Raw genomic sequence first — 27867 nt, forward strand, 5'->3', positions numbered from 1 at the left:
TGTGGCTGCACTGTTAGCTTACTCAACTGGCAAGTCATTGACCCATTCTATTTTACACTATCATATCATATATAAAACAGGTCTTGTGGAGACCTAAGAAAACAGTACGTAATCACGAACATAACGGTACTTTTAGCATCCAAACCAGTGGGAGATTAAGGGTGAACTTCAACCGATGAAGGAAGGTTGAACGGCCTAGCCTCCGTAGTTTCCGGCAAGCGACAAGAATGGTCAAGAATTGAGCCAGCGGTCACTACGGAGGCTGGTATGCAGGCTATGAACGGGCCAGTCTCCCTCTATTAAAGTTAACTGAGTCTAAATTTAGTTCTTGACCTTCACCGGCCCGCAGGTGATATATGTGGTAATTGGCCTTGTCCACAACTCTACAAGGTACAGCACCATACTTGAATGAGGTATTTTTGTACCCCACTATTCAGACCGACACCAGCACAAACCCTACACCACTGACTTCCTGTCTTTTGTCGTAGGAATACTAGACGGCGTTTAACACAGTTGTACACGAGAAGAAGCTGAAACCTCCAGCGTTTCCTCTTACCCGTCAATACAATGTCGGTAACCCGTATGACCAAGGAGCTATAAAGAGCTCCTTGGTATGACAAATAAACAAATAAGACAGCAAAAACAAACGGTTGAACCGTGCCTGACGCAAGCGTGTTGTGGTTCAGTTTGCTGACTGGACCTGTCTATCATCATGTATCCGGTTCTGCATCTACAGAAGTCACAGGAACGTCCTGCAATGGTTGATCAGCCATTGACATGTCTTATAACTTTCGTGGCAGTGTGAACTCCTATGGTAGAAAACTTAGTCGACTAAGTCTAAGCCAAGGAGGTGATCTTTTTTATGAAAAAAAAACAAAAACAAGGAGGTGATTTATAAATAGATATAAAACAAATTTAACCTCCTTTGCTTAACTCTCTGGCCAATTATTCTACCGTAGCAGTATTAAAGATTTCTGTCCAATTTCTGCCCGCAGAAGGGTGTGAAGAAAGCTACCATTCCTTGCAAGACCCAGCTTTATGAGTATGCATTGATATCTTAAATCATCATTTGATGTAGAAGACAGTTGATGGGAAAGAAAGAAAACACAATACATTTACATATTTTGAATCGACCGAGCACTCGCAAGTGACAGCTTGCCGTTCTTTTATTTGACGCTAGAAGTCGCGCATATCATGGTCACTCCTGTACATCATTATCATGATGATGACACTACAGATAAGAGTGGTGATGTGCGAGAAGATGATGGTGGTCGTTTCGGTGAAAAGATCTAGAGCTTTCCACATCCGTACAAATGTAGGATAGTTCAGACGACATTTGTGTGTGTTCCGTATCATACCGTCTGTTTGATAGCAGCTGCCCTCTCGTTATTCTCCAAGCAGAGGTTTCGGTCGAGTGGGGTAGGAGTGTCCGGGATTTTTTACGTCTTTCGAAGGGAGACAGACGTAAAAATGATCCCGGACACTCTTACCCTACCCGACCGAAACCTCTGCTTGGAGAATACCCTCTCGTAACATAGTTTAGTACCTACACGAATGGACGGGCGTAACAAAAATACGCTTAATTTTGCGTAGTTCTCACACCTGTTTGGAGCTTTCCTCATTCAGAAATGCGTGGGCAATTTTCTTTTTATTTCTATGCCATCAGAAAGTGACTGGTGGTTTGATAGGTAAAAGTTACCTGCAGAATAGAATAGCACATACCACATCACGGTTTCCAACGATTTTCTACTGTACAACAAGTTGGGGAAAACAATTGTAGATCTAGTGAATCTTAGAATTTTTTTGGGGAAAAAAGAGACGCAGGACAAGACACAAGGCACAAGGGGTCTGCATTATATCGTAACTGACAGACTCGTCTTGAGAGATCAACACGGGTCGCTGCACCCTGATCACCATTTTCATCGATTCTTCAAGTTGGTTGAACAAGGAGGCAAAGGACAAAAATACCTGCCCTGCTAAACATCTGAGCTCCGAGCTCCATACGAGCTCCGGTATGGAGCTCGTATGGAGCGCGTGCCGGCCTGGTGCTATTCTTTAGGAAAAACAAACAAATGGAGCTGGAGTATGTGTTAATCAGCAATTATAAGACAATAAGATTACTACTTAGCTATATTGGAACAATAGGATACTTTAGGAGTTGAGAGAAAATTTGATAGCCGGAGTTTAAAATCAGAATTTCATCTCGGCTCCTAGCTTGTTGTCGATATTTGATATGATACTATCAGTTTGAATTGCGAACATTCGCCGTCGTATTGCTATCCAAGTAAACAGGTGGTACAAAATTGTTTCTTAGTCAATCAAGATGACTGATGTTACAGAAATGATTACCAATAGCAAGTCCTTGCCTCAATAACTAGTACCCCAAGAAGGTTGAATAACCGAACACACCCGGCATAAGTTCAAAATCATCGTAAAGCAGACAAACACACGTCTCGCCCGGGTCGTGAAGTGACGGTTTGCTTACATGGGTTAAAACCAAGCAGGAAAACCCAGGCGTGGTCAATGACGATTTGTTCAAACACAAGACACAAAGGATCAAGAAAAACACAGCAGAGCGGGAATACCACACAGCCATGGCCGTACGTGCCAAAATAGCTTCTTTTGTCTACGCTATTCGCTTTAAAAGTACCCCTTTACAAAAGGACGACCAAACAAATCATTACAATGGCAACAGGGAATTCCTCCGCGCAAAAGTCGAGTTTTTCATGCCGAAAAGCGGCGTGGATAGGTGCTCAAGTGGGCGGTTGAGTTGCGGAACTACGGCTAGAGCAGAGATGGAAAAAGTCGGTTTTTGGATATCAGGTGTGCCAATGTGTGGGTGTACCCTATCCGTTTTGGTTGTTTGGTAAAAACAATGAGAACTGGTGTCACGGTGACCATTTTCTTGATGACGCAACGCTTGGTGCACGTATACAAACTTTTAAAACCGAAAAAGTATAAGTGCTGAGCAACTTTTGAATCAAAAGAAAGCTTTGATATCCACATCCTTGTGAAGGGTCATCGAAATGAAGTTTCTTTGAAACCACTGAAGTTGATATTTTGTGTTGAAAACATATCATTCTCATAAAAGAGGAAATAACAAAATTTAATCAAGATCAATACTTTTGACTTGATGGCTGGTGTAATTATCCAGATATCCATGTTTTTTTTGTAATCTCCTACCCAACACGCGACATCAATTCATAGATATTAGCTCTCATTCAAAAAAGTGAACTTTGCGATTTGGCGCATTGATATAGTAAAGTCACATCCGTCAGCTGTTGTACTCGGTAAAGGTCACAAAGTAGTCCATTAAAAGTCCATATTTAGCTTGAAAATGAAAAATATTGCACAGATGTTAATTTTTGTAGATCATATTCATATAAGCCTGTATATGGATGTGTATTTGACATGATGTATGGTTTGTTGTGCGAGTTTTGGGCTTGACAATGATATGTAAATGATGTCTAAGCGGATGTCTCCACATTGTTGACGTGCGTGAATAGGTCGGGTGGGAAAATGCCATGGCGGCCGTGGGACCCGAAAGCAATCGTAGCGGCGCACCGTTTCTAGGCGGTCTAGGGCCCACACACGCCGACATGCGCGACCACAACAGCCCGATGGATCCCAACGACTCCCCCACCGAGTCGATCGAGCCCGAGGAAACGATAGAGAGGCCGCCAGACTGGGTGGAGGAACGATTCCGAGTCGACCGCCGTAAGCTTGAAGCGATGTTGCAAGGTAAGGGGGAGGGCGATCGAAAACTCTTTCGTTATCACGACGGGCAAACGTACTTTCCCCCGTCAAAAATAAATCACTGTCTGCTCCGAAAATGCCGCAGAGTAGTTTCTAGATCTTGTCAGAGGGACTAGCTAGGTTTTGCAGGCCGGGCGGCAAGCTGACAGGGTTAGAGAGGTGGACGGATGCCAAGAAACCCCGGCGATCGAGAAAGTTTGCAACACAAAATATGTTGCTACAAGCCACACGGCAAGATGTCTGTGGTAGACTGAGGGTCGACCATGTGTCATGTCCCCAGCTCGGTCACACAGTCAGAAATAACGAGGAGAATTGTAGCTAGGTTCGCGACAGTCCCAGACATGCGGCAGCCCGCACCAAAGAAGGAAATCTGTGCCTATGTGTCCTGTTGTGGAGTGACACCTGGTAACGTTATGATAACGGTTCATTCGGAAACTCGAACATTGGGGAAAAACTTTCCCAACTTCACACAAGTTGGAACAATCAGCAGATATACATTTTAAAAAAAACTAAAAGATATCTAACTGGTGTGTCGATAAGGGTGTTGTTTGTGTAGGGTAGGGACATAGAGAGTTATGTATCTCCGTACCGTAGAGACCTGGGTCCGGTGGTATCCTAACCTAACCGGCGGCCCGACGCGTCTGTGCCACCGAGCGGGACACAAGTCTCGCCCCGGCCCCCTCCCTGGGGAGATCCCTGCCTTCTAGACGTTCCCAAGTCTGGCTGGACAAATTACGAACAGGGCTGCAGCTATCGGGTTCGTGCCGAGCACGGGCTAGTGTCGCTTTCAATCACACACGCTGTCTAGTGTCGCTTTCAGTAACACACGCTGTAGCTTTCAACACGAACTACATGACACTTACAGTTGTACCAAGGAAATGTGAGCTAAGGAGCATTAAGTTTGCCTAGAGACAGTCAATAGCGCACCGGGAACAACAAGACAAGAACATACACAAACACATTACTAACGATTGTGATGTTGTTGACAGGATTTACAGAGTAATCATGGTTGTTTGTACACAGCATAGACACCGGTCCAAATCTTATTCAACCAACCCCCAATCAAGGTGGGGCAGAGAAAGTCAGACTATCATCTGTTGGTTTGAAAATGTTGAAATGTGATGCTGGCAAGTTATGAGTAGGAAAATGGACTTGGAGCATGCACAATCCCTGATTGCCAGCCTGTAGGTGTGAATGCCTGGAAAAAAGCTGTTTTGTGTTACAAAAAGCATCAATTTGAGCTGTGGTGTGAAGTGTGGCAACTTGTCAACAAAATGTGAAGGTTGAAACACTTGAGGTGGGAGGGGGGCATGTGCACACAGCTCTGTTCAAGTTTGGGAGAACTTTAAACTTTAAACCAAAATTCAACCTTATAACTCATCACAAATATCTGCCATACCAAAATGTTGACCTCATTCTTTTGTTGATAGTTGCCATGGTAACCAAAGGAACAGGAAGAGGGGAGGTTGTTTACCTTTGGTACAGAATGCCATGATCATTTCCGCAGTATGTTATTTATCTCACTGCTGTAGAACCCTCCATCCTCCAATTTGTAGTGTCACGTCAGAAGTCAGAAGGGAGACCCGAAGATCTTGCCATTGATTTGTTGTAATATTTTTAACTCTACCCACACCATGTTTTTCTGATTGTAATTATATTTTTGACAGTCCAGCAAAAAAAAGTGGCAGCCCAGGTGCAACCATTTTGTGCCTACAGCTCAAACAGAAAGTTATTTTGTTGATGACGTCCCAACGAAATGTCACGATTAGGGGATTCTTTTGGACGCAAGATGTGAAATGTCAAAAGGCTTTGTGACTTTGCAGGTGATTTGACCGAATTACAAAGCTTACAAGGAGTCAGATCGTTGCAAAGAATGGAGGAAAGAAGTTTTTGTGCAAAGATCAGTGTGCCTTGTCCAGACAGGTATCCTCCTTAGCCTGCAGTAGTCTGCAAGAAGAGGAAGGAAACAATTATTATCTCATGAAATTGCACAATGATAGTGTTGTACCAAATTATACGGTTGTAGCTAACAATGACAGACCTCTTCAGGTAAGCCTCTCCTTATTGTGACATGGCATCGATGAATCAAAGCCTTGTACAAAAGTACATTTGGAGATTATGATGCATTAAAGGTAATTACCATGTAAAGAAAACAGCTTCCCACCCTGCCATGCTAGCAGAACAAGTATTTGGTTGGAGTGTTAGAATTGGTCATTGAAAATATCGGTCTTTCTTGACGTGTAATGATGATCCATATTGTAGGTTTTGTATCCAACAGTAATGTTACTGGTGTAGTTAAATCAAGTATGATGTAAATGTGCACAAATATTGTGTCAAAGTTGAGTATGTATCAGTGACTGGTGAGTATGTGCTGTGGCAGTCGGCTCGTGTAACGAAATGTTGCCTGGCATTGCGAACATTTCTATAGGCAAACAGGCATCACAGCTGAGTTTGGCGGCAGTGTTTGGGGTTTGTGTTGTGTGTTTTACCCCACCGGTGCATAACCTTTCCTTACACGTCACACGATTCTCACCCGCCGAAAAAATTGTTTATCTACACTTTGGTTTGAAGTCAAAGAATGGTCTGGGTCGATATCCTTGTGGCTATTTTAGTGCGATGTTGTTTTGCAGATAAAAACATCTCTGGATTTATAGTTGCCTTAACTAATAGATTGTCATGGCCTTAAGAATAGTCAAGGCTTTAATGCAGTAGCTCTTGGATGTTACCCAAGTCTTGAAAGATTTACAACTTGGAGAGAGGGGAGGGGGGCAGCAAGGGTTGCTGACTAGATTACAGATTGATTTCTTCATTCTATGTACATCAAAGGAAGACAGATAAGCATGAATAATGTATATCCACTGGCTGCAGTAAGGAAACAATGAAATGTACCTGTGTTACCACTTTACAAAGGACTAATTTCACATAAATTTCATGTTCCTGTGAAAGTCTAAAATTCTTCTCTCCAAAAGTTGTCTGTGTACCTGGCAATGGCCAGGCTCATGGAGTCATGCATATTCCAAATGCAATGAAGCGTGTCAGATTTATAGAAAGCAAGAGATAGTAACTGCCAAAAGAAGTGTTGATAATTTTAACACTTTTCGCGCCCGCTAGTGATAATCGGCCGTAGCTTTATTGGCTGGATTTGTCTAGGTTTACCATTGCATTACACACTGCGGTTGCTGGCTGTGTACTTGGATTGGACTCCAGCCAATCCATGCACAAGTAATGTAACTTCAGGCAATTTTCTCTCTCATAACAACCGGCCCTTGTGTTGGTGTGGAGAGCTTCTCTCTGGTAGAATGAGCCGATTGTTGTCTCTTCTGAGATCAGGGAAAGTCGGGAGCCATTGTTATAAAAGCTGGCGGAATGCTAGAAGCCTGTCCTAGCGGAGCTTTAGTAAGATCTGTTTGGATAGATAAATCTCGACCTTAATTGAGAAGACACCAAGAAAAGGGCCATGCCCCCAGGCTAGGATTGCTAGTATACGAGCAGTTAGTTATCGCTGGAGGGAGGGGCAAGTTTTGCCTTATTTAGGATAGGTCAGTGATGGGAGACAATTAAGTATAGTTTATTCTCACAGGTATTTTTCACCTACAGTACAGGTTCTGTCTGACATAGTTCTGCCCATGTAGTCAATAAGAATCACACTCAATGAAGCTGGCCCCATTTCTTTCATCGCATTTGTAAACTTCAGTCCGCCAAGAACAAACAGCTTCAATACTTTAAAAACCCAGGTGTGTGCGACTTGCTACCTACATGTTTACGGAGGTATTGTTCCAGTGGACGATGGTATGACTCAGAGTCTATAGTGTCAAGAACGCTGTGTCCTGGGCTAACTAAAGCGCACAATGCCTCTTGTTACCAATGAAAAGAGCAACCTGATTCGACAACAAAATCTGAAGTCCGCACTGTCTATTGCCTGCACGCAAGAAAAGAGAATGAAGTGAAATCGATCAGCCCCTAACCAGAGATGATCTCGATTCACACCCAACCATACGCACACAGTGTCTTATTTCTTGTTTTGTCATTCAAGTAGAGTTAGAGTATTTTGATATCTGTGGTGATACTGATCCCGTTAACCCAGCCCTATGTGGAAGAATGATCAAAGCCCTACAGGAATGTACCTATCGTACATTTCTGATCAAAATTTCTTAACGCCAGCTTTCAGATTTTCGTTGTATGACCAGCCCAAAGTTGTTGTGATTCCTGTAGAATTTAAAGTACCCCTTTATAACCGGCTGTCTCCCAAGTTCCACCCCCACCATGTGGCTGTGTAAACATGGGAGGGAGGTTGTTCCCTCGCACATCATGTGGAGCACCCACCTTGTACCAAAATATTTTCCCCAGGGCTTGTACAAATATATCAATAGTCCCACAGAGTCCCCAAGACTCCCTGGCATCCCAAGATAGCGAGTAATATCCGCCGATGATACACGAGGCATGCGAAATGAACGTACCACCGGGGTCGGAAAATGGTTTGAAATATCGCATACTCAGGAAATGCAGCATCAAAAGATCTTTACTGCCTCCCGCTGACATGATTTATCACTAATATCTAGCCGTCTTCAGGCAGGATGTATAACATAACATGTCTCCCTGGATGACTGTAGCACTGAATTAACGACCTCTCCGGGTCAATTTTGCCATCGCTGCATTACGTTTGTTTCCCAGCATAGGAAACATGTTTTCGGTAATCTCACTTGTCATAAAGATTGTTGGGGCTGTCTCTTTTGATTAATAGCGTGACTGTACCCCCCTTGTTATTCTTTAATATTCACACAAGTGAACATTGTCTGGACCAACTACAGGTTCTATCTTCAAAATTGAATTACAAGATTATAATAGCGTTATATATGGTACTAGTAAAAAGTGGTGCAAGTGTATGTGAATGATGTTTGTTTTCCTGTTCGATAATTAAAGCGTGGCTGTTAATATTATTCAAATTGAATGTAATCGTTGCCTGGTATTGCTGTTTATGTCTAGGCATGAAGAATTGTTATTGATTTTTTTGTTCTGATTGCTTTGGTGTCAAAAGTACAGACCACACAGGGTCTAGCTACGTGTGTGTTTCAGACAATATGGATTTTATTTGTCTGTTTTCTGGGGGTAACATTGGTGTCATTGTTTTATACAAGATAAATGTAATAAGTGCTTTGTGAAAGAAGAAAATGATTAAGGTCAGTATGAGGACACTAACACATTGTGTCTAAATCACCTGACAAAACATAACAGAATCGGGTATAGTTACTGTTTAACCCAGCTGCCATTGGGTGCTGATTGGGATTGAATTAATACCGTTAATTCCTCTGTTGCCACGAGACTCTCCATTATTACGATCGTTCATTAGACATGACATGTACGTATGGGGGAAAGAAGAATGGCTAGGTTCATCACGTGGTCTATTAGTAGGAAGGTTTTGCCAAGATGCTGGTGAGATTAAAAACGTCTGTGTTGCGTCCTTGATTTTATAGCGCAATCAGGCGCCACCAGTTCGTCCATTGTGCTGTGAAAGCTGGCTTCACAGGGCCATATTTACCTTCCAGCCTGTGGACAAACTAGACAACACTGGGGCTGTATTGGTGTAGGAAAAATTAGGTATAATCTGCTTACTGTGTGTTTGGGATCTGCAGGAGGACCCTGGGCATTCCAGCCTTGAGCAAACAAGTTGAAAAGAAGGACAGAAAAATCCTTTTTGTATGTTTGTGTGTATGTACTTGCACACACGGTGTATGGCTATCATATAGACCATGGTTGACTGGATTGTAATTGCTAGCTTGCTTCATTTTCTGTAACATCTGTTAGCAATCATTGTAATTTTTATGGAGGTATAATTTCTGTTGTATATTATTATTATTATTATCATAGTGTTGTTGTGATATGTAAGATGTAAAGCTAGTCTTTGATATCTGGAGTTATAATATAACTTATACTTGTTTTATTTTGTGTCATGTTTTGGCATTTAGGTGTTAGAAGAACAGCTGTTAGGAATCTTTTTACGTATTAACTTGGGTATAATTTCACTTGTGAATTTTCACTGCAGTATTTTTATACGATAAATCAATCCTTAGCTACTGTTATGCTTGTGGTTAGTTGTTTTTGACATGGTTAGGTACTTGATAGTTGTTAAAGTTGGTAAGAGTTAAAAGACTGGAATGCCAGTACTATACATACCAGGGGTCTACTGAACTTTACACGATTCTGCCAGGCATTGTCGGGGTGTTGGGGAAATGTACTGGAATCCCTACCTTTGTGCTTGCGCTATTTGGACAAAGATTAACTACAAGTATTTGTTATGCTGTGTGCATTGCCAGGTAAAGACATGTGCATAGCCCGGTGTTGTGTTCACTATATGTTTGTACCCAAGAAAGCTGGGAAAATGTAATACCCCTTCTCTCGATACAGATGATTTATTTGTGTGGAGATTTTTTCTGACATTGGCAATATTGTAGGTGGGGAGGGGGGCATTAGTCTGGTCTTTGTGTGCATGGTGGCTATCCCAACCGGAGGCTAACATAATTATAGGGCCTTGTCCAGTTTGTTTTTGTTACCATCCAGAAAACCTACAAAGGTAACAACAACACCAGAAGAAAGGGAGCCAAAGGGTCTGAAAGTAAGTGGCACCGGGATGCCTTGAAAGGGATTGCTTTGTGTGCCGCAAAATTTATGCAAACATAGTTTTGTATGAAAGGCAGAGGTGGGGCGGCTCAAAAAATTGGGGCCATGCAACGGAATGTCGAAACGTATGGCGACTATATTGATTTGCAGTCAATGGTGGAGGCGAACACATAAAAGGTGGTTTTATCGGCGCACATATCTGGGCTATGGTTGGCTGCAAGTTCATCTTTGTTGATGACGCAAGTAACCAGAACGCCAGGCTGACTGTGATTAAGATAACAATAATGGCCTTCTCTGTGGCTGTGCTAAAATTTACTCTTGAGGGCAGAGATGGGGAACAATAAAAGATGGAAGACATACTAGTAAACATCAAGAAACATTATCTTTCAGGTGCTTTTCATCGCAAGGTCATGGTGAATGGATGTAACTAAAAGCGATGTTAGCTGATTTTTTCGGCATTCTGGATTCTAGAAAGCTAGCATTTTTGTAGGCACTTCTTTGGCTTAGACTTTCCAATTCAAGTGTGTCAAAATAATGTCGTTATTCCTTCTATTTAACCAATTATACACCTCTGTAATTGACTGTCTTCATAGCTGCACAAAGAGAAAAGGGATAACGTACACAGGTGAAGGACACAGCCCTGTAAAGAGAATCATTACTCCTTACGATGTGTGTTTTAGGAGGGGACAGATGACTGAGATGTTCTAGATCCCTATCCTTCATGGCAGGCAGACATTTGTCACCTAGTTGCCAGGTCTTTCGCAGTTTGTTGCTACCCGCCTGATGTTTGTCTCTATAATGTAAATTTCCCCTGGTAACTACCCGTGACCATTTGGCGCCTTGTTGCGATGCTCTAAACTCATCGTCACCCTCACACCTTGCCTTTGCTGTGTTTATTCAGTGTTGCTTGGCCCCGTAACCATTTACAACTTTAGATGCACACATGCAGAAATTTGCTATCCACTTGTAGGTGGCCGTTGTCGATGTTGCTTGCAATGCCCACATTTCTGTGTAGATTGTTAGTATCATGCACCACATATGTGTGTGCATTAATTGGGCATTAACTTCTTGAAACAAAGAACTTGCTTTTGACCAAGTAGGTGTCAAACAGATAAAACCTCCTTGTTTTGACGGATCAGCAGTGATCTTGACTGCTCCATTGTCACTTTTGTTACTGGAAATTAAAAAGTCCCTTTGACCATGATTACTTTTCGCTATGTGTGAGCTCTTTATTAAACTATTGCAAATTGAGTGAGTATATCATCATCATCTAACCCTTGAAGAAAATTCAACACAGATGCCGTGACATTTCTTTTGGAAAATGAAATCGAGCAAAATTTATTCTTCTCTAATTAACTGCATAAGTTTTTGTCTTCATGGATGCTACCCATAAAGTCAAGTTTGTTTTGCCAGCCCAATACATACCTTGCACCTGCGAAACCTAATCACAGTTCTTCAGCGCATAAGTCTTCTCCATTCCTTGGGGCTTTAGTGTCAAGACTACTGATTAAAAGAAGAAAAAAGAGAAAACTGTAGATAGGCTGGGAATGTGACCTTGTGCACATGTAGCAAATACCAGTAACATTACGTGTAAGGCTGTTCTGTACATTGAACTGAAGATTGTTGGCATTGCAAAATGTCAGCTATCTGGAATACTTACAAAATGAAGGGGGAGGGGGGGATCGAAGATGTTTCTTTCAATGGTATATCAGCTCTTGTTACCTCCTTCATATACATAAATGTAACTTAATGTAGTATTGCAAGCCTTGAAATGTTCATGGTGGTTTTATTGTTGAGGTTTTGGCAGTGACCTCGTCACCGCTTATTTATGATACTGCAAATGTATCCGTTTCTAATGTATGACTACTATGCTGCAGAATCGTTGTAACTGCAAATTTACAAAACTGCAAAACCTCCTTTTCACCCCTACTGAAAATTAAAACTACCGTTGAAGTAAATGAATTTGCGCTGTCAAATTATAGATCTCCAAATGTCATTGATGTTGGGAATAAAAAAAGGCAGTTGAACAAATCATTTAATTTGCTTGGCCAAAGTATTGTATTATTTCTTACTTTGCATCTGAGCTCAGCCTTGAAAAGGGTTCACATTAGATTAGAGAGGGACTCTGCCTCTCCTTAATTATTCTGCTAATTGAGTGACTGTGATTTAACTTGATGAAAGATGGATTCCAAGGTCTGGTTGTTTTTCAATTTTCTCTGTCTGAGTCCATAGGTCCTCTAGTATAGCACAAAGAAAGTAAAGCCTCAAAACCCAAAGCTTTTGTTATCGCCTTGCCCTTCAACTGTACTGGAGGAATGTTAATTGAAAAGAATATGGACGATTGTTTAAGCTCTACATAGCTATTCTACCTCTTTATTAAGATTTGGAGTAGTGCAACAATTATGATAATCCAGCCATTATTGTCCTTGACATTGTAATCATTTTAGGTTCATGTATCTTAGTATAGGTATCATCTCTTTTATCACTGTACTTATTATTTCATACTACATGTACTTGTGGTAGTAGTAGAAGTAATGCAGAAATGTTTCCGGTGGGTTTATGTTCATGGTTTTCTCAGCGACCATTTCACCGTTAAACCTCCACGAACATTTTTGTCCAATACTATAGCAGTATGTGACTAAAGCATTGCCGTGAACTTAAAACCACTGCGAACACTCTGTTTTCCCCTTAGCGCAAAATAAAAAACATGCAAACTTAAATGTATTTACAGTAGGAATATGAATTTGAAAGGCAGATTTACCAGTTTGACCATTGTCTGCTGTAGAGTGTACATGAGGACATTGACCCTTGAGCTGAATTAGCATCTGATTTATAACCTTGCTGGATCTGTTTCAGTCAGAGCTTTAAACATTGTAGAAATGGTGTCTAGACTGTAAGCTTGACATGAATAGAAAATGAGCTCTCCCAAGGTTTGTAGACAAAAACAAGATAAAAATATCCCTGTCATCATATGGCTTTCAAGTCTTCAAGTTCAACATTTAGATTGGCATGAGTTCATAGGTATTTAATTCCCCCCCCCCCTCCACACACACAATTGTTTATTCTTTATCGAAATTATACTTCTGTATTATACAAAGGAGGGGACAAAACAGATGCAGGTCAGCTTTGGATACTTTCCTTTTCATGAGAAAAACACAACTTAATTTCCCAGTTGCATAGTGGTTGTCCAGCAATATCAAAAATAGATTTATCTTATTAGAAGGTGGTTATTTCAATTCAAGACAATACCTACTGGGATACTGGTACCATTATGTACAAAGTTATATAGTAAACAATAACACATCAGTGTGTATGCCTTTCCTTTTGTCCTTTGGAACCAACCATCTTTGGGAAAAAAACATTAATCCATTGTTACCTTTCTTGTTAAGATAGCCACCTTGACTTAGCATTCTTAGCTTGTCATGGTCTACTTTCTACTGGAAGTATCTCCAAATTAAGTAGTACTTAATTGCATCTAATTAGGGGTGTAGGCTTGGGGCACCTTGTCACCCAGAAACTGAACAAATAGGTCCTTTGTTTCAGGTAAGTCCTGGATACGGATCACCTGTAAGAAAGATAGCTAGGCTGCTCAGGTGTTGTATTAAGGCAGCCGAGCGGAACTGAGTCGTGTGTTGATGAGGGGCAGTTGTGATAAGTGGTAGTGGGTGGGGAGGGCAGTGCAGAATTCTTGTTGTAAAACAAATTGGTGTGTGATTCAAAGGAAATTTGGTTAGCCTGATCTAAGGGACGGAAGTATGAGCAAGATGATTAGATTTTGTTAAAATTAGATTTTTTAGAGGTTTTGATCCACTCTGGGTTTTTCCAGCTGTGTCAAGATGGGAAGGGTTGTGGGAGTGCCCGTACCATAAACACTGTATTTTCAGGTCATCTTTTCTTACTGCAGACAACAAAAGTACACAAATAATTATCAGCCAGTCTTCACTTGTCAACATGTCAAAGTGGGTTGTTTACATTTTGCCCTCACAGCCCATCTTCACACTAGAGGCAGGAGTTGAAAAGTATAACTAGTTCCTTCGATTTATATCCAAAATTACTAAAAAGCTAGGTACATGGTCAGAACGCTGCCTAGACCTGCCTTTGAGTAAACCTACATACACAGAAAGCCATTAGTAAAGTCAGCCATGTGGACTCTACCACTATGGGTCAGTTGTGCCGATTGTAGGATGGCATTCCTCTCCTATCTCTTCTCCTAATCAAATACAAGAAGTGCATGTTAATCAGAGCCTTCCAAACAATCCCTGTCACTGATTACAGTACCAACAGAAAAGAAATGTGTTTACTGTATATAACAGCAAGCAGGTTAGCGTAATGACTGTTTCTTTGCTTGGTGTACCGAATGCTTTTGTACCACTCCCTGGTGTGATTTTATCGGCACATATAGTCAGCAGATCAAATCCTTTGTGTTCTGGTATTAAGGTATCTACCTGGCATGTTTGTATAGGCCTTATCAAAAACCTGCAGCTGCAAAACGCTGCTGAGATGAATCCCTAAACATCTGGGAAAGACATCATTGGTCTGACTTATGACTCATCTGGCAAAACAGTTTATATTGTGGTACATGTATAACTTGACATGAGGCAGGAATGTACATGTAGCTGCGTGGTTGTTGTATTTTCAGATCAGGCCAATACAACTTATTATTCCTTAAACCAAGCCTTTCTGTGGACTAGTGGTTAGCAATCATGCTTCTGGACCACAGTACTCTACATACAACAGTTCTTTATAGATTCAGATGCAGATGTTTGCTTGCAGTTTTCTCCGCACACACCTTTAAAACTAAAACTAAAAGCAAATGCTACCGTGTAGGCATGTACAGATATCAATAAAATGACCTTGTCCTCATGGCATAATCCCAGCTTAGGTCTTTGATGATCTTAAGATCAAAACCGTACTTAGAAGGCCAAGTTGGCAAGAAAATGCTGATTAAATGTAGTATGCTGGGTAACTGATGATCTAAAGTGAATGTCGACAGTCAAGACTAATTTGAAATCTTATGTTTCTCTTCTCTCTCTTTCCAGCCGCTGCAGAGGGAAGAGGACAGACGGGGGAAGAATTTTTTCAAAAGGTTAGTACATGTACATGTATCTTGATTCCTCTCATGATAGCCTTCATCATCATCAGATCTTGTCGCTCCACTGCTGTATCCACTGTAGGGCAGTGATAGCCTTGATCGGAGCTGTCTCCAGACCCCGTCCAACGCCCTGGGATGGAAATTTGTGACATGAAACTGATGAAAATGTATTTTCGTAAGCTTCAAATGACAGATTTAACAATGAAAATCAACATCATCATCATGGGCTCCCGAGTGAGTGAGTGAGTGAGTGAGTGAGTGAGTGAGTGAGTGAGTGAGTGAGTGAGTGAGTGAGTGGGTGAGTGGGACGAAAAAATTTAAAGCTTGAGACAGCCCTGGCCCTGATGCCAAAAAAATATCTACCTGTGTTTTGTTCCTTCTTGATTCATGAAAAACACTATCCCCCATCATAGCTACAAGAACACTTGCTCCTCGTCATATACGTCTTATGGAAGAAGGTATGATGGTTCTTACTAACAAAAGCTTCATCGTTACCCGCTCATCTCTCCGTCATGGTTAAAGTAACTATTTTTACATTTTATATTCTTTTTTTCTTTCTTAGATCTACTTAGCTATTGTGATGTTTTTGGTTTCTGCCTCTTACAAAAGAAAGATGGTTATTGCCACTTGTACTTGTAATTCTAGCCGTTGTGGTTTTCTGTGACAGAGAACAGGACCAAGAGTTGGAACAACAAGTCTTTAGACTGCCTGTCCCTGTTCATGGTCCATCAAGCTCAGACTATACAGTCCTGACATTGCCATCAGCACATTGTAGCCATCCACCATGTCTTTGTAGTGTCCCAGGGGAACAACCTGCATATGTTTGTCCTGTTCTCCTCTTATCCCCCATATCAAATTCTTTGTGCACGATTTTAGACTTGATTCACACTCGAAAATATTCTGGACGTACGGTGCCCTTTTTCCTGGGTGTGAAATGTAAAGTCGTACGGGCTAAAAAATGCCTGTCGGGGCGTCGTACGACTTTTTTAGCCCGTACGACTTCGTTGTACGTTCACCTTGGATCCGGAAGTAACGTACGGCAAAGTCGTCAGGGCCATAGAAATGCCTGTCGTGCGACGTTCAGGGCTAATTCACCCTCAGGAAAAAAAGCGCTGTATGTCATTGTTGTATGTCCAGAATTTTTTCGAGTGTGAATGGGGTCTTGGAATCTCTGTGCGTCAGACACTTTGAACAAAACAAGAACCATTGGCACACAGTAGCAGTTAAAAAACCCAGTATGCAAATAGAACAAAAAAGAAATACACATTTAAACATGCACACATTTTTCAGGTCAATGTTGACTTCCGCAGGTTAAGGTAACAATGATTGAAAATACATTTTCAGACCACTTCAATGAGCTTTTGTATAACTTCTGTGTTTGTATGTTGTAGAAGGTCAATGGGGTTTGCTTATATTGGAATCTGGTAACAAGGAATACAGAGTTGTGGCTTATTTTGTGCTGGTCAGACAAGTTGATGTATTGATAGTAGGCTGACTTGTTGGATAGAGGTCCTGTTTATAAAAGAACCACTTATCACCAGTATACATGTGGATGTCATCACCCATGTTTCTGAACATCAGTGGGATTGCCAGTGTTGCAGTTACATTTTTTAGAGGGGCAGAGGTGCCTATCATTTATGTCAGTTTACGAAGGGCTGTTGGCAGGCAATAAGCTGGATATGAATACATGTAAAGTTAACAACAGTTCAGAGACAGCAAATTTTTCCTGCATTGTCAAATCTTTTTTCTTCTTTAGAGTAGAGTCAGTAGAGTAGATCCTTTCGGCCAGGTAGGAAGGTCGTCTTCCAATTTAGGCCGCTCATCCCTTTACTGGATCATGATTCCAGTTCTTTAGCCTAGCTTCTTTTGTAATTGACGCAGTTTCTCTGTGATCTGTCTCAATCAAACATTACCAAAATGGTGAGACCACTACCTTCTGTCAGAAATTTGACTCATTGCTCCATACAGTGAAAAGAGTTTTAATAGGAAGATGGTAAAAGATACAGCCTTCAACAACACTTGCTCCTCATCATGTGAAATGTAACATGAAGCCCTGTGTGGTCCAGGTATTGTCTTGAGAAACATTGCTTGCTGTCATCTTCATCCATGGAACTTCCTCCATTCAAAGAAAAAATGTTTGTTTTGAGACATGGATATGGTATGGTGAGGCTTGTGGTGTTCCTTGTGTGAAATGTGAGGAGGCAGGGTGGGAGGCCCCCTTCTGTAGGGTCTAAATACTTCCAGCCCTCTTGACACCATTCTGCACATCTTCTTCAAATAAACAGCAGCAATATGCTGAGCAGCTCTTTACATAAATCAGGTTGGAATGACAGTAAGAATCTTGAACCTGGAACCACATGGGAAAAAAATAACATACTAAACTTCATTGAGGTAATGAAAGTACTGTACTGTACATAAACTTTTATATGGTCGATTACATTTTTACAAGTAATGAAAACCTTTAATACTGATCTATCCAAGGACCTAAGGACAATTTCTACATGTCCTGTACAGTACAGTACATCCATAATCTGCGCACTTTCTACTAAGATGCACTCTGACGAGCCTATAATAAGTGAAACTTTATGCTTGATTCTGACCAAACTTGTAAGATATTATTGAAAGCACAGAAGAATTTGACATTCACATAGATGTAATAATGAAACGATAATTCGGATAAACCAAGTGAATGGCTGTTAGTGAGAGCTGTAGAAATAGAATAGTATTAGGAGTCTAGCCTGGATGCCAGACTCTAGCCTGGATGCCAGACCCCCAAACTCTGAAATATCTATCGTGTGGGATATTTCAGAGTTTGGGGGTCTGGCATCCAGGCTAGCCAGACTCCCAATCTCTAAAATATCTATTGTGCGGACACATAGATATTTTATGGATTTGGGGTCTGGCACGGGCTATTAGGAGTCCTATGTGTGCCATGTGCACTGTTAGCATTTACAACACCTAATGTTCAATATAATTGAATTTGGTCAATGGCAGTGACAGAAGAAAAGTAGTACTGTACATACAGGTGCAATCTTATATTTTGCAAGCTCAAAAGCATTGTGCTGAAAATTAGATGGAATTAACTCGTATTGTGCAAAAATTTGATCAATAATCCTGAGATTCAGTTCAGAAAAACTCAGTCCAACTAGCCTGGATGCCAGACCACCAATCTCTAAAACATCTATCGTGCCCCAAACAATAGATATCTTAGAGATTGGGGGTCTGGCATCCAGGCTACAGTCCAACAGAACATGCTTGGTAGAACGAAAGCAGCCAGTCAGAACCAGCTGCCCTTCTTTCAGGGACAACACACTAGCTACCTGTCAACAACACAGTTTTGCTCAATCTATTCTGTCATATGCACACCACCAGCTGAAATGCTTAAGTTGAGCTGTCAAAGTTAAAGGCACACCCTCTTGTAGCAAAGAGTTTGTAAGCGAGACCTAGAATGTAAAATTGGTTGATTTAAAGCATTAGAGCATGATGGAGTAATACTGTAAATGTTGACATGTTTGCAGTGTTTTAATGTTGCGGTTTTCTCGGTGACTCCTTCACCCCGAACCTAAACCACTGCAGCAATCCTTCTTCTGCCTGCCCACCTTCTTGATTGAACCACGAACTTAATACCATCGCGAACACTCAATTTTCAACGTAACAAGAACTTAAATCCCTGCAAACTTAATTGCATTTACAGTATATGAATGCTCTAGTCTGGAAGAACACCCTACCTGACCACAGTGCTGTCTCCAGGACCCATCCCTCCGTCCTGGGATGGAAATCGACTTGTTGGGACGGACAAAAATTTCACCCTGTCCATCCAAAAAATCTGACCTTCATGACATGAAACTGATTGACATTAACAACATTGGCTCCTAACATTGAGTGGGACGGAAAAAAAATTTAAAGCTGGAGACAGCCCTGCCTGACCATAAACTCCACTCAGTGATTGTGCATTGGGAGATATAGTAGAAGCTCACGACAAAACAGTATATTGCGTTATTATTGAGAAAGCATACATGGGATATAAAGAGAAGCAGGCCTGTGGCATGAGTGTTACCACCTGGCCTGGAGAGGCCATGGCTGGTTCATTTTCTTGTTTTGTGGACAAAACACAGCAATTATTTTGACAAACTTCATCCTCAAGTGACCCATGAACTGCAAGTGGCCAGTAGGTTTTGATTGACTGCCTGTGTAATGTTCATTTTGTCAGGCAGTAAAGATTTGTTTATGTGAGTGTATAATGTCCTCATTCTGCCACAGTAGAAAACTGGTATCATGTATATCATTTTTCAATATCATTTTGTCACTGACATTTCTTTGCTGCAGGAAGTTTCTACATTCTGTGGGTTATTTTGTGTTAATTTAGATCTAGAATTAGCTTACAAGTTCAGGCTATTCTGTCTTTATGGCCATAGTCTCAAGTCAAGATGTTAATTACAACCATTTACATAAACAGACATAAAGGTAGCAATGATTTAGCAATAAAAATAATAATAATCATGAGCCGTCCCGGGATTTCCAAATAGAAATGCATAGAAATATAGATTTAGGGCCAGAGAAAAGTTTGTTTGGACCTGTAGATTTTTTATCAAGTGAATTTCTTAAAACTTGTCTAACACTCTACATCAGTACATGTTAGTGTTTTATGAAAATTCTAATTAAATCTTTCAAAGTTTCATTTATTGCCTATTTTTCTCTCCGGTGACTGAACTTCTCTCACCTTCAATAGAATGATTGATGATAATAGACTGCTTTTCATTGTTCCATTTATATTCATTCCTTTGTAATTGTTATTCAGTCCGGGAAACCATCTTTTCTTTGAGTTTAATTCTTACAAATTTATGACAAAAGGTTTTTTCATGACCATTTGTCAGAAGTGCTAGGAAATCAATTATCTTGACCGCCTTGGGCAGTACATAGTTGTTAGAGTGTTTTTGTGTCCCAGCAACGCTCCAAGAATACATGTTATTATATATTAACAAAATTTGATGGAATGGTTTTGCCCGAGGTCGTCTTAGGTAACAAATCAGGTGCTGGTAATAAAAAGGACACATCTGAAACTTTTTTAAGAATCACAAATTTTAGAGTACATTGCCTATTACTAAAGCATGGCACAGAAAGGAATACATTTTGTACCTACTCTGCTCTACTATATATATGTATCACTTCTATATATGTCCATTTTGTGATTTTTATGAGAGAAATGTGACGTAATAAAAACTGACCAGTATTGCTGGGTGAGAAGACACTAGAAATTTCGGAAAGTTTTGCGAGTTAGTCTTACATTTACGAATATTATATAATATGATGGTAGCTTCAGACTTGTTGAGTAAAGTTTCTTACCAAACTCACATATCATCATCATCATGTATTTGAAGATTAAAATGACAAAAGGTACACAGGGGTATGTTTTTAACTTGGGTCATGGAGTCCTTTACACATTCCCTACTGTGAAGAAGTATGTGACGTACTTGCTGCCCTCCTTCATTATGGTGGGAAATGTCAGATACGGACTGTGCCTCGATTGTTTACAGACTCACGTCAACAACACAAAAGGAGCCAGTCGCTCCATCACGAGGATTAAAGAAACAAAATCAATGGAGGAAATGCCACCGTTGGCTGGAGAGCTTTCTGAAGTCCTGACCAACAGGAAATGATGTCATCATGTTCTTGTTGAGGGAGGGAAAGATTTGCTAAACTTAGGGGACGGAACAATTAGATATTGTGTACAACACAATGGTAGGGCAGGGAGTCCATGCAATGGATTTAACTGAAGTAATTATGTGTTATTTCTGAGAAGATGAACAAGAATAGGGTCCATTGAGGAACTGCTGTGTGGACCAGTCGTGTTACAAGGATTAGATGTGTTGGGAAGTGGGCAGTTCTAAGAGCGTTTGGAAAGCCAGTTGAGAGTCCAGTGACTCACCATCCTTTCGGTTTCTTGTATTGCTAGAATTCAACTTGAACCAACCTTAAAACCACACCTTATACCTTAGTTCCCCTTGAAGTGTTGCGCCATTGAGGTGTTGTTATGGCAATAGATATTCAAGATTGAGAAAAACATTTCTTTTATTCCTCTAACCTTCAAATGTTGGTGATGTTATAGCCATTAAATACCTGGAAGATTTTCTTAGCTTCTCAGAAGAAGACTCGGAAGGGCTTTTCCTAGAAATGAGACATCAGTGGTTACAATCTTGAGTCTAGTTGGGCTGATAGCAAAGGAACGAACACAAACACAATGTGGATAGAATCCTAGATGCTACCTCTTCTTCACAAGTCCACATCTAGTTCAAATGTCAACAGCTACTCTTGGTCCACTGTCTGGAAAACTTGATACAAGTAACAGAAATGTCATCCACTACACAAAGGGTAGCCTTTCCCCTACTTTCTTTCTTCAAAACTTCAAACACAAATTTCGATCTTGCAACTGTTGCAAGTATCTTCTGTTGTGTATGCAAGACGTAACCTAGGTTGCAAATTGTACTCCCTGGCCAGCTCACTACTCTGGCGATATTATCTGTCTATTTGGCCAATTTCAACAATTTTCAGTGACCTCTGGAGTCTGGTAGAGGCTATGTAAAATGGGAGTCTGGTACAGGCCATGTAAAACAGGCCTCTGAGATTTTCTCACTTCTGAAACTTCCAATCTATTTCTGCCCATCTGGTTGCACCATCTGCATTGGACAGATGATCTCTATTTTCATGGTTCTCAATTGTCCTGATCTCCCCATTAACCCAGGCAGGAGACCCATCAAAAACCTCCTGTGCTCCTGGTTGCTGCCCAGTGTGTTTATCTGTGTGGTTGATGGATGTCCTATCATCACCACTTGTCCATTTCAGTCACACATGTGTCTACCCTGATGGCCTCTCTTTGTAATGAAGACTTCCAGATATCTCTCACAGTAGTGTCAGTGTATTCAAGTAGCTTTCATTATCTGCATAACAGTTGAAGGCTCTTCCTCATTTTCTCCTTCCGTTTCCTAATTTCCCTCTTTCTCTTTTCCTTCCCTCCCTGACTATTTTCTGCTATGCTTATGTCGGTGTTTCTTTTAAAAATGAACATTTTTCCATTTATAATAAAATTATATTGTTATAGGATCCTGCCATCCATACACCTTTCCTTCTCGTAACAGTACTGGACCTCCGGTATAGTGCTATGGACCTTTGAATAGACAAAACCATGCCATTCAAAGATTTGTTTCTTCTAAAAGTTGGTACCACCTGCTGATTTAAATACCTGGAGCTTTTGATGGTTAGATTGATGTGTTGAGTGTGATGATAGTAAAATGTGCTTGGCTCCACCTATCTTTAATGAGGAAAGGCATGGACCCAAATTGATTATCCTGGACCCTCCTGAGAAAACACTTTCCCTTTCCTTTACACCAGGTCTCATGGTTCTTATCTTCTAATTAACAAAGACCTAATTATGTGCTCTCTGGTTCAAGAAGTGCTCATTCAACTTGAGCCATGAAAACAACTTGTAAGCCTTTTTATCAGCAGGTTAATTTCCTGTAAGAGCGGCCTGCATGGGGGGTCTTGACAACGCTTTACACTGAATTCAGAAGAACCCCCTACATATTACGATATGATCCAGAAAGGCAACTACGCAAAATTTGGTTGCCCTGTTACGAATTACATGATTTAGACGACTTTCCCTACGAATTACTGGTACAGGAAATTAAAGTAGGCTGCCTACTCCTTACTGAAAAGAACATGCAGACCCTCTGTAAGGTTTTCTTTTTCCCTACATGTCATGCTTGACTTAATTTTGTATCCTACATGTAGTCCCCACCTGGGTTCTGGAAAGAATGGTAGACATGATTGGCCAAATTGTTTGAATGATTTGCTTGTTTTGTTAGCCTCAGTCCCCTGACTGCCTAATTCCTCAGGTAAATGTCAATATCTACCATACTTCATCATACTAGCATCCTAAGCTGTCTGGTGGAGACTATTCTCAGCTTGGTCAGTCCTGATACTGTAAATGCATTTACATTTGCGTGGTTTTGCTTTTGCATAGGGAGAAAATGGAGTGTTCGCAGTGGTTTTTAAGTTCGCTGTTTGAGACAATAGTAGACAAGGGGGTTGGAGGGCAAACAAATTTTGTGGTGGTTTTTTAAGTTCACTAGGGAAAAGCTTATAGCGAAAACGCGAATAAAAACCACAGAGAACATTTCTGCCTTTACAGTAGTTTGTGGGGGTGGGGGGTCTCTGGTCCACCTGGTTCTAATTGGCCTGATTTCTAATCATTAGCTGCATAACAGCCATACCTTTGTGTGGAGGGGAAAGCATGCATCTTCAGACATGGTCATTGGTATAAATAGTCACAAACCATTTTGAAGACATATTTCGCAATAGATTTTTTTGTGTTGTACAAAAATGGTGTGGGGTAGACTGTCTTGTATTACAAATCATGATTTAGAAATACGACAGACAGCAAAAATGAAGAAACTCAAAGAAAATGTACCTGGGTGAATTCCATTCTTTCATGTACAGATATAGAAAGGGAGCGAGCAGGAAACTATCGAGAATGGTACTTAGGCAAGATTAAAAGGCCTTTGTAACACTACCTAAAGCTGTGAAAGTCTTCCATAATCATTTTTATTTGTTGGCAAATACTTTCAGCTATTCCTTAATCTTCCAAAAGTTCCATGTGGATTTCCAAATGGTTGCACTTTGACATTTATGACAACACTCCTTTTTCTTAGAGAAGTGACTGCTGTCACAAACACTGCTGTTAATTCTGACATCAGATGACCCTAGTGTCTCTGTTGTTGATCTTCAAGCTGTCATCCTCTTGTCACGGCCATGACTTTCTTTTTGACCTTCAACCCACAGTTCAATAATTCTCCCACAGGGTTACAGCCCTATGTTCCGAAATCCCTATGTTCCGAAATCCCTATGTTCCGAAGTCTCTATGTTCCGAAGTCCCTATGTTCCGAAATCCAATTAGTCATTATTTACTTACTAAGTACTTCTTACAACGAACGGTAAAAGAAAGTACACTTTAGTGACTTCAGTTACGATGGTATAGGAGAAAATGGCAAAATTCGCACCGGCATTTTGTGTGTATCCAAATTATTATGACGCTACGGGCGTAAGGACGCCGTCCTCCGTCAGAAAATCCAACTCCTTTGTTTTTTTGGTATTGTTATTCTTGAATACAATCGGTGTCGGCACCTTCCGCATATGTTGCTCACATTAAAAACTTGTTTGTCAAGATTCAAGTCGGTCTTTCCAAGGAGGTTCTATATAACCTCCTTGGTCTTTCTATGTTTGTTATATCCTTGGTTTATACAAGCGTCATTTGTGTCATACTTTTTCTGGAAACTATTTCCTGCGACTAAAAGCCGAAAACCTCAAAAGAATTTATATCGAAGGACCAGCCATCGATCAATTCCATTTCTATCGGGATATATCAAAGATAAACTTGAAAAATGAAACGTATTTCCACCGCTGTAATTTCAGTACACAGGCCGACTCTAGCAGCTGAGGACGCCATGTTGAAGTCATAAATATGCAACATGCCCGCATGTTCTGAGCTCTGATTGGCTCAACTTATATAACCTGTGCTCTGATTGGTTGATTGAAAAAAGCGTTAGAGTTTCACGTGATCAAGATGGCGCGAGTTTTCACAACAGTTCGTAAGTTGTAGCAAAAGCTACCCAAAATAAACCGCGTTTTGGAACAATTAAAACAGTTTTTCGCGGCCTTCGTTGGCCTTCGTTTCGATATCAATAAAAATGTAGCCAAGCCTCTTCGGCAGACAACATTCGCTTGATTTTCTCGGCATGGAAACAAAATTAAATACTAGTACATGTAAATAAATCGTATATGCGTGGCGGGAAACTTCCGCTAGCGCTCCTCGGCGTAAATGTTGCCGCATAAAACATACCTTTACTCAACAATTTTGCCTCTCAGAATGCGGAAATAGCGTTTAAGAGGGTTCAAAATATCAAAATTTTACCTTGCGCTACCGAAAAAAAATTGATAACACCCGTTTGCTCAAAAACCTCGCGAACTCCTGTCTTGCTAAGTTTCGCGAAATTAAGTGCTCGCGAACATACAGTATACGAAGAAAAATTTTCAGCGCTGATTGAGGTCAAATATGCGATGTATATATGTGATGGAACATTCACTTGGATTTCGGAACATAGGGATTTCGGAACATAGGGATTTCGGAACATAGGGATTTCGGAACATAGGGACTTCGGAACATAGGGATTTCGGAACATAGGGCGGTCACCCTCCCACAGAAGCCACACTGTTCCCATTATTAGATGACTGCATCTGCTATAGATTATAGTGGTAGATATTTCCCATACAACATTTTCTCACTAGATGTGGAGATTTTCATATTGCCATTGATTATCTATGCTGATGCTGAAGTTATGGCATTTTTTATGGTCCACTGGGCAAAACTTTATACTTTGTTCCTAAACTAAGCAGTCTTCACTGATCGTGTTTGAATGAAACAAGGGATGTACCATCATCTACCTTGGAACAGCGTTGTTTTAACCAAATTTCCAAGCAATCTCAGGCTGTAAGGTGCTTACAGCTTGTGTGGCGGCAAGTTATTGTAGCAATGTTTTTCTTCCTGAGGGTATGACTTGGCACAGGAAAGGTGCTCATATTTGAGATTTTCTCACGTTGCTTGGGTAAATAGTGCAAGGAACTTTATCAGAGACTTAGGAGTGCTTTTCGGTATTTCGTAAATACTTTTTGCGCGCAAGATAACCTTTTCTGATCCGCAACACTGGCAACATTCCCCCCGCCAAGGGGCAAGATACTGACTTCAGTTTTAATTGTTTCAGCAGAAGTCAAGCACATTTGCTGAATATGCTCACATAGAATATGTAAACATACATTTAGGGCCTATTTTGATTAAGCATCCCAAAAGATGACAGTCGCCATGTGGAAGAATAACATTGTGGCTAATCCACACCCCTCATAACAAATTGAAAAGTGGTAAAACTAAAAGCTGTAGATTATCCATAACAACTTTTTTTTCTTTATTTGATGTCTGACAAATGTTTCTGACATACATGTTACTTGTCTTACAGATTATGGATGAGACGATCACACATATCACATGGCCTTCCAAGTTAAAAATAGGAGCAAAATCCAAGAAAGGTAAGTCTCACATTTTTGTATTGATGCCTCCACAGGAAAGATATACAGTACTCTTAAATCTTCTCTCTGTTGTCTTTTCTGTTACCTTTCTGATGTTCTGTTGGTATAACATAAGGATGATTTATTACTGTAGTTTGACACAGTCAGAAATGTTTTCTTGAAAAACTCTTTGAGAGGTCATCATATTTTTTTCTGTGATGTTTGTCTTACATTTCAGCCATGAGTGGGTTGTGTGCTTCAGCTATTTCTGTCAGTTTTGATAATGCTTGTTCATGCAGCTGTGATCACTTGATATGGTGAGAGTAGAACTCATGTTAAACAACATCATGTTTTTACCAAGCTTTATGAAGTGGAAGACACCAGCATGACGGAGGTCTCATGTCTGAAGACAGTCGTCTCCTTTGCGGTGTCAGCTGGAGACAAAATTAGTCCTTAGAGATCTTTGTAACCTTTTTGATTACCTTATATGACCTTTCTGCGAGGATGTTTTCCTAAGATGCAAAGTACTTCTCAGAAAGGCTTGTATCTGCCGCTGCCTTCTTGTTCATTAGCATTAAAGTTTTTGCAGTTATTCTGTCGATGGTTCTTTGGTTGTTCACATCAGTTGTTTCATTTGCCTGTGTAGATGTCCTCAGTCTCCTTTTATTTCCTTACACCAGAACTTTTATTTCTAGAATACAAAATTATTATGAGAATTGCCAGTATTGCCTGTCTGGTCTCAAGACCATTCATATTCAGGTTCTGGTAGTCTTTATCCTGTTAGCACAGCATGAAGGTTTGTAAGAGGGCAGTTGCACTGGTTGATCAACACTAATACAGATACTGTACAGTTAAATGCCACTGATGTACACAAATGCAGCAACACCAGTCACTATTAATCAGGTAAAACACTGGAAAATTGTTATCTCTAAGAAACTCTAAGAAAATATTTCTGCAATCATAAATGTGATACCATAACATAGAGGAAAGCGTACTCTTTCGAAAACAAATAAAACATTTAAGCTGTTACCAGATATTTGGAAAATGAGGTTCCAACTTTAAGTGACCAGTGTGTCATGGTAAACATTAACACCCCGATTGCCCACAAATGTTACCAAACTTTTCAGCAGCAAGCGAGTGTGACTGGCGGGTCAGAGAACGGGTGTACAGGTGAAAATATTTATCCCGCTGGCCTCCCTACCTGTCTGGGGTTACAGCTCAGTCCACTGTTCTCTCTCATACATGCATGCAGGTGAGAAAAGATGCAATGTGAATCAGTCAACAGTGTGGCCATG

At 40.7% G+C, this 27867-nt stretch overlaps 1 protein-coding gene across 1 annotated transcript in view; it reads left to right on the forward strand.

Moving 5' to 3' along the window:
- The first annotated feature begins 3490 nt into the window (after positions 1-3490).
- LOC136449107 (protein bicaudal C homolog 1-like) overlaps positions 3491-27867 on the forward strand; it is a 64150-nt gene continuing 39773 nt past the window's right edge. The window contains exons 1-3 of the mRNA XM_066448922.1: positions 3491-3741; positions 15411-15457; positions 26524-26593. Coding sequence (XP_066305019.1) covers positions 3525-3741; positions 15411-15457; positions 26524-26593 — 334 coding nt within the window. The 5' untranslated portion in view covers positions 3491-3524. The remainder of the gene's footprint in view (positions 3742-15410; positions 15458-26523; positions 26594-27867) is intronic.

Source organism: Branchiostoma lanceolatum, chromosome 14, assembly GCF_035083965.1.
Source record: "Branchiostoma lanceolatum isolate klBraLanc5 chromosome 14, klBraLanc5.hap2, whole genome shotgun sequence".
In the NCBI taxonomy this organism is placed as follows: domain Eukaryota; kingdom Metazoa; phylum Chordata; class Leptocardii; order Amphioxiformes; family Branchiostomatidae; genus Branchiostoma; species Branchiostoma lanceolatum.